The 12,961-nt window shown below is 42.2% G+C and overlaps 1 protein-coding gene across 1 annotated transcript in view; it reads left to right on the top strand.

The window, feature by feature from the left end:
* The window catches only part of NCEH1 (neutral cholesterol ester hydrolase 1), a 20,792-nt gene extending 13,847 nt beyond the window's left edge, over positions 1-6,945 (top strand). The window contains exons 4-5 of the mRNA XM_014938833.1: positions 2,911-3,082; positions 4,606-6,945. Of these exons, the coding sequence (XP_014794319.1) occupies positions 2,911-3,082; positions 4,606-5,223 (790 nt within the window). The 3' untranslated portion in view covers positions 5,224-6,945. The remainder of the gene's footprint in view (positions 1-2,910; positions 3,083-4,605) is intronic.
* The last annotated feature ends 6,016 nt before the right edge of the window (positions 6,946-12,961 follow it).

Below are 12,961 nucleotides of genomic sequence, written 5' to 3'. Positions count from 1 at the left end.
GAAACGTAGCAGTTGATTCAGCTGGACAGATACTAAAATGCAAATTTTAGTGCATCTTGCAGTTGTATCCACATGTAAGGAGTGCAGCTAAAACCTGAGATCACTCAAGTGCCAAGTTAAAATTCTGTAAATACTTGTGAACTTTAAAAACAATCAAACAACAGAACCCAAACATATTTGGACATGATACATACCTGAAGGAAGGCTCAACCACACATTTCTGCCTCCTCATAGAATCATAGAATGGTTACGTTGGAAGTGATCTTAAAGACGATTGAGTTTCCACCCCCCTGCCCTGGGCAGGGACACTTCCCACCAGACCAGGTTGCTCCAAGCCCCATCCAACCTGGCCTTGAACCCCTCCAGGGATGGGGCAGCCACAGCTTCTCTGGGCAACCTGGGCCAAGGTCTCACCACCCTCACAGTCAAGAGAGTACTTGTAGCAAAAGGGACTTTTCCCATCCTCAGTGGCCACTCCCACTGCTGCAAGGTATATTTTTATTTATATACATATAAATAAAGTTTATATGGATATAAAATACTGTATGTATATAAAATATTTAAAATATATATATTAATATATATATGAATCCCCCCGGAGTCTGTCCATAAATCACAGTTTCTAAGTCATATTGAGCAAGGGTCTGGGACAGAATAACTATCAAACCATTCCACCCCTGCTCCTTAAGCAGCCTCTGCTCTGGACTCTGTCAGTTTCCTGCTGCTCTCTCCAGCTCCCACTGTCCCAGACAGCTCACTTAAGAGCAGAGGGCTGCCCGGGTGCCAGACAACAGAGAAGCAGGGCTGCTTTTTCTAACTCGCTGAACAATTCCAAGGTAATCAAAGCTCTCAACTAGCTAACGACATTACCTAGATGACTCCAGCTTGATTGGTACTTCTCCCGTCCTTATTGTCAACTTCAATATTTTCTGTTGCAAACCCAATCACTTCATGTAACTACTCAAGTTTCCCACATGCAGTTGATTACGTACCGAGCCCTGTGATCTAATTGCAACTTAATTATATGGAGTTGATGTTACTCATTCAATGCTTATAGCGTACTTTAAAGGATCGCTTTTTTTTACTTCTGTGTTGTTTATTAGTAGAAACAATGAAAAGTAAAAAAAGCAGCTTTGATTATTCCAGCAATCACAGAATTGAAAAGTTCCCTTTTCTGATTTATGGTGGTATAATTCTGCCTGTTTCTATGAGTTACTGTTTACCTCTTCTCCTTAGCCATTACATATTTCAGTCAGGGCTTTTGTACTAAATTAGTGAAGTCTAATTAGATTTCTCATTGGTTTAATTGCATGTCTCACTTTCATGATATATGCGTAGTCTGTTTTCCAGTTTTGCAAGAAGTTCCCAAAGGACTCTCTCATATTCCTTTGTAGCTGATGCAATATATAGATTGCTTCCTGAAAGCAGGTCAGATTTGGAGTTTGAAACACTTTTTGTGTAACCTAAGTTTAAAACCTATGCAGTGTATGAAACTTGATAGTTTAGATTCTAAAGAAAATGTTTTGAATCAGAAAACTGGATTTTGCTTTGCTTGTTTTGCTCAGCTCTGCTGAGAACATGTAAAATCTGTTGTTTGCAAAGCTACAAACAGAAGACATACTTTGTACCATAAGGCCTCGTAACAACTCTTATATTGCATATTATTCAGCAAATATGAACAGACTTCTCCTGCATTCTTATTTAGAAACTGAGAAAATCTCATGAATGTGACTTAGCTGCTGGCTCGTCCTGGGCAGACTGTTTTCTCTCTCTGTGCCTCAGTCTCTCCATCTGTGCAATGGGTATATTCCATCTCCTCTCCTCAATAATGGAGAGCAATTATTGAATCTGGTGGACAACAGGATGCCCATGAGCCAGCAATGTGCCCTTGTGGCCAAGAAGGCCAAGGGCATCCTGGGGGGCATCAGGAAGAGTGTGACCAGCAGGTTGAAGGAGGTCATCCTGCCCCTCTGCTCTGCCCTGGGGAGGCCCCAGCTGGAGCACTGGGTCCAGTTCTGGGCTCCCCAGTTCCAGAAGGACAGGGAACTGCTGGAGAGGGTACAACAGAGGGCTACAAAGGTGATTAGGGTCCTGGAGCATCTCTCTGATGAGGAAAGGCTGAGGGAGTTGGGTCGTTTTAGTCTGGAGAAGAGAAGGCTGAGGGGGGATCTGATCAATGCTTATAAATACTTAAAGGTGGGTGTCAAGAGGATGGGTCCAGTCTTTTTTCAGTGGTGCCCAGGGACAGGACAAGAGGAAATGGGCACAAACTTGAACATAAGAAGTTCCACCTAAACATGAGGAGCAACTTCTTCACTTTGAGGGTGGCAGAGCCCTGGAAGAGGCTGCCCAGGGAGGTGGTGGAGTCTCCTTCTCTGGAGACATTCAAAAACCTGCCTGGACATGTTCTTGTGCCACCCGCTTTGGGTGGACCTGCTCTGGCAGGGGGTTGGACTAGATGATCTCCAGAGGTCCCTTCCAACCCCATGTGATTCTGTCATTCTGTGTATGACACATTCTCCCTTTCTGCCTCATACTAGTTAAGGTGGGGGTTTGGATCGAGCACAGCCTGACTGTAATGACTCCCTTGCTAAGGATGTTTTAAATATTTATTCCTTTTTATAATGTATGATGAAATCCTCTGTTGGGAAATCCTAGGGAAGTGCTGCACAATTTTATACAGTCTTGCTATTATTCATATCTAGTAGGTTCATATTAATCTTTCAGAATTAGAGCATTAATTATAAGATTAAGTCTTACATAAGTATCAGGCACCTCATGTTTTTCCCGTAATATTTATCCTAACGAAATAGTTATTTGCCATTTAGGAATACCTGATATCAGCTATTAATCCTGAAAGAGAGGTACGTTGATGGTAATAATGGTCTCTCCTCTCTTTTCCTTTCGTAGATACAGGCTGGTACCAGAGGTGTGCTTCCCCGAGCAGTTCCATGACGCTCTTCGTGCTACTAAGCATTTTTTGCAGCCTGATGTCTTGGCTGAGTACTCAGTTGACCCAAATCGGATCGCAATTTCTGGCGACAGCGCAGGAGGAAATTTGGCAGCTGCTGTGTGTCAGCAGGTAACATCCCAGAGCTGCAATAGTGTCACACACAACAGTCCCTAATCCAGCGATGCGTAGAGGCTGACAGATTCCTTGTGCTGTGTCATCACGAGGTGATCTGCCAGCCCTAAGGACAGAATGGTAGACAGCCAGCATCTAGTCACTTCACAGAAAAAAAATGAGTCAGTCACAATATGAATCGCAAAGCTTGCAATGACTTACTAGTTATGAGTTGTTATGGGCCAGATTTTAAGAGCAAAGAGCTAAACAACTTTTTTTACCCCTTTTGCTCATGAATTCTTTATTTTTCTAAGTAGGTAGCTGGGTACATGCATAACATCAATTTAGCTTCCTATTTTTAGTTGCTTGTCTCTGAAAATAGGTTTTTATTTCTTTCAAATACAAATGAAGGAGAAAAAAATACAATAAATGAAGCTTAATTCTTCTGTCAAATTGTCCTCCTGTAGCATTTCGCAATTTTAAGGAAATTTCTTTTGTATATCTGCAGTTTAAAAGTAATCTGAATTTAATCTAGTAAAGATTTTAAAGGCAGCCTGAGGCATGTAATAATATTTCTCATGGTTGAGTGAAATATTATTATTAGCTTTCTCGTATTGTCATAACCATTGGTGATAAGAAAGCGGATAACATGTCCAGGCAACTAATTATCATGACAACCTTGCAATATTGAATTAGGGTGAAAAAATTAATAGGGGACAATTACACTAAAAGTTTCAATATTGAGGTCTGATAAACATGATAGTACCGTGTTTTGGAAGCAGCATTCCTAATTCGTTTCCCTCATGCGTAATGCCTTTTAAAATTGGTGATGTAGGGACTGTTTCAGGGAGACGTTGAACACACAAAGGTTTTTCAGCCTGAAAAAGAGACAGAGAAGATGAGATACCATAGAGAACTGTGTTTCTTGTGTATAAGATGATGCAAAACAAGTGTTTGCTGATTCTTCCAGAAAAACTTGGTGCCCCCTGATCTTTATAATTGATAGGCTCAAATCAAATGCAGACATCAGGTGCGAGTCAAACACAGAGGTCCTTCTAGTAAGCTCTGGTAAACTCCTCTCTGGTAAGCTAGAGTAAACTGTGGATGCCAACAGATTGCATATGCTCAAAAACACCCCAATTAGATAAATTCATGGAAGAAAAATCCATGAAAAACTGTTAAAAGCAAGAATAGCTCCTTTGCTTCAGGAAGTTCTTCAGTTCAAGTTGTTAAACTGGGAAGTGCACTAGTGAAATGCCACTTTACACTTATTTTTTTTCTTCTTACACCCATCAATAAACTTCTGCCACTGATTTCTGTGGGAGACAGCACACTGGGTCTGCCTGAATGGCCATCCTTACTGGAGAAGAAAAAGAGCAGGCTGCTAATGTTTCAGAGAAAATAGCAACATTATCTGCATAAGAGCAGAGTTCAGCCTAAAAATTGTCAAATGAATGGTTGCTTGTATGAAGTTCTACGTTGATATTGTTACGTTTATTTTCTTTGTAATCCCAATTCTATCCTGTATTTTTTCCTCACAGCTTAGCCAAGATGAACATCTGACCATCAGACCCAAACTGCAGGCCTTAATTTATCCAGTCCTTCAGGCATTTGACTTCAATACACCTTCTTACCAGCAGAACATGAACATGCCCGTTCTTCCACGTTACGTCATGATCAGCTACTGGATAGACTATTTCAATGCTAATTATGACTTGGCTCACTCCCTGCTGATTAACAACCACACCGCTCTTGACGTTGGCCAAGCCCACTCTTTCAGAGGACGTCTCAACTGGACGTCCCTCCTGCCTTCGTCCTTCAAGAAGAACTACAAGCCTGTGGTACAAACCACGGGGGAGGCTGAGATCATCCAGCAGATTCCAGCGTTGCTGGACGTGCGGGCTGTCCCGCTTCTGGCGGAAAATGAAATCCTGAGGCTGCAGCCAAAGACCTACGTCCTCACCTGTGAGAACGACGTCCTGCGCGACGACGGGGTGATGTACGCCAAGCGCCTGGAGAACGCCGGCGTGGAGGTCACACTCGACCACTTCCAGGACTGCTTTCATGGCTGCATGATATTCACCATTTGGCCAACGGATTTCTCGGCGGGCATCCAGACCAGGAACAGCTATATAAAGTGGTTGGATGAAAACCTCTGAAGGTGGGGGGGTCTCTCTGGAAGGCAACGGGGTGTGCGGCTCCGGTGTCCGCTCTTGAGAAAGAGCAAACAACAAAAAAAAAGTGCACTTTTTTCCTAAGTCAGACTTCGTCTGTTCAGCTGCAGCTGCTGGGGGTTACAGACCAATAACTACAGCGTTCATGGGCTCCATTGGCCTTGCCCAGCAAAGGTTTTTGAGAAATACTTTTTCAAACTTAGGTATTTTATTCTTTTCCCCACCTTTTTTTTCAGTTGACAATTGCCAAACATAAATAAATGTGGAGCAGGGAGATCAGCATTCCTGGAGCATTCTTAACTGGCTGGAACTTCTCAAGCTTTGACTCTTAATTAGGCACAAAGGCCCCAGTTTTCAAACGAGGTGAGATAAAGCCTAACACCTACAGGTACATCTGAATTTGTAAAAAAGGGAGCTGCTTTTCAACAGTGGTGAGCACTTGGTGTCAAAAGCAAGTGTGAGCACTCTCACCTTTGACAGCAGAGCCATGCATTTGAATGTCAAGCATGGATTTAGGTGTTGGCTTTTAGGCCCATGAACAAAAGGCTTACTTAAATTTAAAAAAAAAAAAAAAAAGAAGATCCTCTAGGCAGTTAAGATGATGCTAGACAAGTCTCCTAGCCAAACATTTCAACTAGTAATTTAGCTTTGGAATTTGGTCTTCATTGCCTTTTAGTTATTTATATTTTATAAAAGCACAGGACTAAATATATTTTCAATAAAAAGTATTACAGCATACATACAAATCCACATTTTTTTATGTGAGTGAGCATCAGAGCTGACTACTTATTTGGCTAAAGAATGTGACTTCGTCTGTGTTTAAAGCCTCAGCTTCATGACCTTTTTACAGGAAATACTGAGCATACTAAAAAAAAAAAATCTACTGTGTGGTTTGCACTAATGTTTGTAATTAATAGTAGTTTTTGTTCATTTACTTTGCTTTTGTGCTTGTGGTGTTTATTTTATTTCATGCTTCCTGGAAGGAGGGAAGCAAGCAGATAGAGGTGAGCTCTAATCCGTATGGAAGATCTCAGTCTGAGCTCTGCAGCTGAACTTTGGCTTGTGGACTGCCCCAAAATGCTAGGTGAGATGGTCTTGCTCTTGTGCAACAAATCTCTACGGTTTGAGCCAGTCTGTAAATTCCATACAAGCAGGACAGGGAAGTGAAACTGCTTACAACAGTTACTGCTTGCAGAAATGAAAGTTGTGTCAAAACCCCTGGGTTTTCTAGGCAAAGGGGAGAGAATGGCTGCCCTGTGATTAAACAAGTGGATTAAATTCACCCTCAGCTTTACCACAGGCTTCCTGTGGGACCCCAGGAGAACAACTTAATCTCCTTATGCCTCACTTTCTTCTTCAAGAGAGAGGGAGCAGGAATTTCCTACCTCACAAGGGAGCTGGGAAGGTGAACCCACAGGTGTCACTGGATGTGATGGTCACCAGCGGGCACTGAACCAGCTCCCATAGCTTCTGGCTGTCCATCCTTCCCTCGTAGCTGTCTCTGAGCATCCTGCCCCACCATGGGTGGTGCTGTGAGGCTGCTGGTCCTCTTGGGCAGGCAGTTCATCACCATCCTGGCTCCTCTCAAAGTACCACAAGGTGATGCTGGGTGGTTGGTAGGAGGTCACGACAAAGGCCATTTCATTAGAGCTTTTCTTATGGCAGGACTCTGAAAAGTTCTTTTTTAATTAAAAAAAAAAAAAAAAAGGCACTGGTAGATCAAACTGCCTTCTGTCATTTCAAATATACACGGACCAGTCCACTTCCACTGGTATTGAAATCAAATAAGAGAATGGCTTTGCTGAATTGTTGCTTCCTAGACACATCATGTTGTTAATAAGGTTGCACGTATTAAGAAAAGCTATTAATGAACAAGGCCTCCATGTCAGCTCAGTTATTTCTGGGCGTAGGTTCACACGGAGGGCACAAGGCAAAACTTTTTCAACAGTGGCCCAGATTCTTCTTCCATTTACATCGTTACAAAGACTGGGTGGAATTAGAGCGGCTGAGTGACAATCTGAATCAGGATAAATTTGGTCAATGTATCCAATTAACACTGCAGAAGAATTCAAACTCTTTTTTTCTGGATTTAAACCCTCTTTCCCCCATCAACACAACTTCAGTAGATATAATTTACACTTGAAACAGCCAGCAACCAAAGGTATTTCTATTCAAAAGACAAATTACTAATCTTACTAATCTGCTCCACAGTCCTTTCCCATCTATGGAGACAGCTCCATTTACCTATGGGTTTTTTTGCTCTTAAAATAATAATTTAATGTTACACTGAGTTGTAACAACAGGCTTCTTCCTGGCTTTTTCATTTAAAGAGCAAACCCATGTCTGAAAAGATCTAATTTATATCCACCCACCGTCATTAAAAGATAGTAGTAACTGTAGTACTGGAAAAAAAAAGTGGTTAATATTCCTATAAATTCTATAATAATTAAGTTTTCCTGACAGCTGTCTGCAATGCTTTAGATCAGCATTTGTTTATAGCTAAGTTATAAATATCTGCTATGAAGCTATAATATAATTGCTGCTGTTTTTTTTTTTTTAACTGAAATGAAATGGAGAGCAGGAAAAAAATATATAAACTGAAATGAAATGGAGAGCAGGAAAAAAAAATTTATATGTATAAATATTCAGAGAGTTGGTTGTAAATTTCCTTCATGCACTGAAGCACATTAAAGTCTTGGCACAAGAACTGGTAGTAGGGATGTAACTGGACTGAATGTGTTTACTAAGTCCTCCCCAGCGTGAGGCGACGGCCCAGATTGCAGCACAACTTGGGTGAGATGGGACAGTATTGACTTCTTCTGTCAAAAGATCCTGACCACTTTTATCATGCAGCTTTATGGTTCAAGTACGTGATAGCTGCAAAGAGAGGTGATGGATCCTATAATATATAAAAAGAGGTCTGAGTTCCAGCTATAAAAAAGACCTTGTGGTATACAGCTGCAGAAGACACTTGATTAAAATTCAGTGTAAACCTTGAAGTCTTAGTCCAAACTCAGCTTTTCTTCTATTTTGCAGTTCCCCTGCCCAGAGTTGGAAGTTTAAGCAGTAACTCAGCCAGGGCCAGCAGGCACGGATAGAGAGAGCTGCTGCCTGATAGCAAGGGATTAAAATTAATACCTGTTACAACACCTCGATCTGTTCCTGGGGTTGGTCCCACGTCTCCTGAAGTGTTTCCTCGGGCGAAGCCAGCACCTTCATCCCTTGGGTATTTCACAAAGCCGTGTAGGGCACTTTGCATGTTGCAGGGTCAGGTCGAGTATTTGTAACAGTATTTCACCTGTGAGTAGTAACAAGACAATAAATTTGTCTGCTTGTCTTTTCATTAAATCAACAAGTATGGCTAACTCTTCCCCAGGCTCCTATGATTTGACTTTATTTGTTCATTGAAAGAATTTCTTGTTCCTGATGGCCATCAAAGCATTCAAATGTAAGCTTTAAAAAATATATAAATAAAACTCACATAACAGAACCTATAGTCAACTTCCTTTCACAGCTCTAGGAACTATATTAGCAGATCCCCAGTATTTTGGCCAATATTCAGAGGAATAAATGGAGGTTTTGTTTCCCCAGCTTAGGACCTCTTAGAGGCTGGTGTTCAGCATTTCTGAAAAAACACCCCCATTTAAAGATGTTTCATGGTGCATAAAATTCACAAATAAGTTGAATTTCCTAACCTTCATCTAAGTAACTCCAAAATTGCATCCCTAGCCAAAGCAGAGGGGTCATTGTGGGGTTTATGCCCTGCAAACAAATTAAAAAGAAATGGTTTATATTTAAAACATTCTCTTGTGATGTTTGGGCCTCTGTATTTTTTTTTCTTTTATGGAATTTTATTAGAAACTTTTTCAAATAAAAATATTGCAAGTAGGTTAACCTGTGTTGAACCTTTTAAGCTGCTATGTTCTGTAACAACCATGCTGTGTAAAAAAAATCCCAAACCAGGTGGTTTACTGTTCTCTTATTTATGATGTTCAAACCCCCCCAAGTAGAACATCCTGGATGTGAGTGCATTCAATATCTTATGCATGATGGTTTTTTGCATTTCTCCCAGTGCAGGGGAAAGACCTTGTAAGATCTAATTAGCAAGTGTGATTGAGATGTGCTATCAAAATGAAGAACAAATAAATAAAGTGAAATATATCTGTGATTTCTTTTTTTTTTTCCCCTGGGACCACTGGTTTTATTTTCTGATGTACAACTCTTCCAGTTTGAGTTCTGACTTAGCAGAGGTCAGCGGAACAAAACAGGAGAGCTCAGATGTCCTGAAGAAATACTGAACCAAAGCTACTTTTGAGGCAGGAAACCTCGTCTGTGTGTCCCTGGGCTGCGGGGGTCACCTCCTCTCATTTCTTTTCAGTCAAATAATTAATGGTGACCACGTTTGCTGACGTTGAAGAGTGGACAATGCCTGCTCTCCTGCTGTTCCTCTGTCTTTCAAGACAGTGCAGCTCGTGTTCACCATTCTGATCTATAAACAGCTTTTTATATGTTTATGGATCATTTAGATGTTTGAAATCTGTTTTAGCCAGTGCAAGTCCTAGTTCTGCTTTCATTCCTATTTGCCTGCCTCTCTTTTTCTGAACCGTTACCCATTTTCATCCCCTGCTCCCTCATTTATTAATGGTCACAGCAGTATTACTTCGGAAATACCCTGGTGTGGGGGGTTGCTGGTTTGTCCAGCAGGGTCCTGTGGCTTTCACAGAATGTAAACCTTTCCCCCTACTGAAAAAAAGCGCTGGGGAAAAAAGCTTCCAAGGACTTACAAGCCTGTTTTTTAAGTCAGCAGGTGTCATCCTCCCGCTTGCATTAAACTGAAAGCATTAAAAACAGTCTGGGCCCTGCAGAACTTTTTTTTCAAGCATTAATGCTCGGAATTCAAGCATTAATCTGCCTTAGACACAGCACGTCTCTGCTGGGGTACCAGCCATCCACGTGGGGCACACGTTTTCTCCTTGCTCATAATTCCATTTTTTTTTTTTTCTGGCACTAATCCAATTTATTTCCATTATAAGTGTTGTTTAAAGAGTTGGCAGCGCAGCGTTGCTACATACAAGACTAAGTTTTACCCTCTAATGATTTTTCACAATTAGTTTCTACAGCATTTTAAAGTGTTTCTCAGCTGTTCCACAGGCAAAAGAAAACAGAGTAAGAAACCCTGCAATGGCTTGGTTTTTACAGAAACTGTATTATTTTAAATAACTCTTTCTGGCTGTATGTAAACAAGAGAAAACACTAAATATTTCCATCACCACCATTGGTTCTTTTCTGAAGTGGGATTTCTACAAAGCACAGCGCTTCCAATTGTAAAACGGTCTAGGGGTATAGCAGAGGCAGGGCTTGTTAAAGGAGAGAATGTATTTTATATTAAGATAATTAAAACAGCAATAATCATTGGTGCTATAGAAAACTACTCCTCCCCCAAACCCTGTGCCAGCAGCAGGACCCTGAGTGCCATCGAGACGTGTGGGTCAGAGTACGGAGGAGGAATAAAGACAGGGGATTTTTTGCTCTTAACCTGGTGATTTCATTGCAATTGAATTTTAGGTCGAGGCGTTTAATTAGAATATAATACTTTGCACTACAGCCAGCAGAGGGAGCGTATAAAACAAAAAAAACTCTTTTGGAAACTGAAAGCTTGGTTGTGGGAAATGCACGGAGACACTGGTGCCAACCCAGCCCCTGGCTGGTGAACTCACACGAGCGTGAACAAGCCATCAGCTCCCACCAGTGGGAAATTACTCAGATGTCCTGCAAATAAAAAAGCCAAAAAAACCCAAACAAACCTCGGAACCATCCCTCAGCATGAATCACTCCCGATCCTTGGCACGCCGTAAGGATTTTTTTTAGGTGACCCAACTGCTCTTAGCTTAGATTTTGCAAACAGGCGTGGGGGGTTTTTTTGGGTCTCGCTGTAGGTGTCCATGCATGTTGTAGTCTGCAGAAGCGACAGGGTGAAGGAGTGCACTGAGGGGAAGGGCTGTGTTCTCAGGACTATCTTTTCCTTCTTTCACGAACACCTGGCTTTGCTGGTAAGGGATGCCTGAGGCAGAGCAGCCTCCCCAAAAATCCACGGAGAGCCCTGAGCGCCCCTGGAAACGGTTGCATTGCAACCCCCAAGGGTAATACCTGGAGAAGGGAGGTATTTCTGCCCTTGCTACATGGCATTTCTGCTCTTTTCAGGGTGCATAAAGCAGCAAATTGTAAGAAAAAGGGGATTTTTATGGGCCTTGTGCACCCTGCTCTGATGCTGGGGGGAGGAGGAAGAGGAAGGAGCTCTTCTGGCCAAGAGCTCCAAGCAGCCCTGATGCTCTGGGCCCCATGGGACCAGTGTTACGTGGCACAGTCAGTAGCTGAGCTTTGGGTTATTTTAGTGATTGGACGAGTTACCTTTGGTGTTTTCCACATTCCAGCCACGTGCAGACAGGCTCTGTGCCGCGTTAGCTGCCGTCGCATCCTCTGCTCCAGAGCTTCCCCCTGCCAGGCAAACAGTGAGAAGGTTCCCCAGAGCAGCACCATACATTTGGTAGGACTGAACCTACCTTTGATGGTTTGTTTTTTTTAATCCCTCCCTGCCCCAACCCCTGCTGGAAAGCAGGCACAGGCAGGAGTCAGAAACGCCGTCTCACCTCCCTGCCCCCAGCCGGCTGTGAGAGATCAGGGCTCCAAAAACTTCTGTATTGCCTTTTGCATTCCCATCTGCCGTTGCCATTTTATCTGCAGAAGTGAAGCAGAGTTTACCAGGCTTTCAAAATATCACACCATAACACCTCGAGTTGTTTTGATTATCCGTGTGGATGATCAAGGGAGGGAAGATGCTGTTATTTTACAGGTGCTGCAACGCACTGGAGGCACAGTCCAAGCTTGGGTTTGGGCACAAAGAGCTTAGTTCTGGTCTAGGATGATCTGCTCAGATTCCAGGCGATTAATCAGAGAGCACATTGTGGATTTGTATTTAATATTAAACTCCAGAGCTGTTAGCACACAGACAGGGCATCTTGTATCTAAGGACTCTTTGGACACTGATGTAGACTTCACTGGATGTTGTCCAGCTCTGTAGTAGAAATATGAAAAGGAAAGATAGGGCTTTCATTTCATTTGAGACATTCTCTCAAATGTGAGAACGGCCAATGTGATTGCCTGTCTCACCCTGGGTGAAGCTGCTGAAACAGAAGCTTTTAGCCTGAGCCAAATTATATTTTTAAGCACATTCTAAGGAAATATATACTATGAATTATATTCATATATATACACACACACACATATGCTGCAGTAGTACAAACCTAGAACCACTTCATTAAGGACTATAGACCGACTCAAGGTTCATAATGGTCCTTTTACGCAGACTAAAACGCTGCTATTGGCATGAATTTGGGCTTAGGCCTTCTATTTGCATGAATGTCATCATCTTGATTTCTTCTCACCTGACTGAGTTTCCAAGGGTGTGTCTGAGTTCAAGGAAGATCTAAAAAAGTCTGTTAACCCATCACCTTGAGGCAGATGCACATGTTTACTTACATCAGCCACATCATCTCTTTGGGCCTCTACTTCAATGTGTTAACCCCGTTTTAGCTTACTTTTCAGAGTAACTCTGACATGCCAACTTTATCCCGAGCAGAATTTATTCTTACCTTGGCACCTCTCCTGTGCCTGCCCAGAACTGTCCGTCCTGGGCTGTGAAAAGTCGTTTACTGTTTGCATATTA

The sequence above is a fragment of the Calidris pugnax genome, unplaced genomic scaffold (genome assembly GCF_001431845.1).
Source record: "Calidris pugnax isolate Ruff unplaced genomic scaffold, ASM143184v1 scaffold52, whole genome shotgun sequence".
Lineage (NCBI taxonomy): Eukaryota > Metazoa > Chordata > Aves > Charadriiformes > Scolopacidae > Calidris > Calidris pugnax.
Note: the sequence above shows the minus strand (reverse complement) of the source record. Positions and strands in the feature narration are given on the sequence as shown.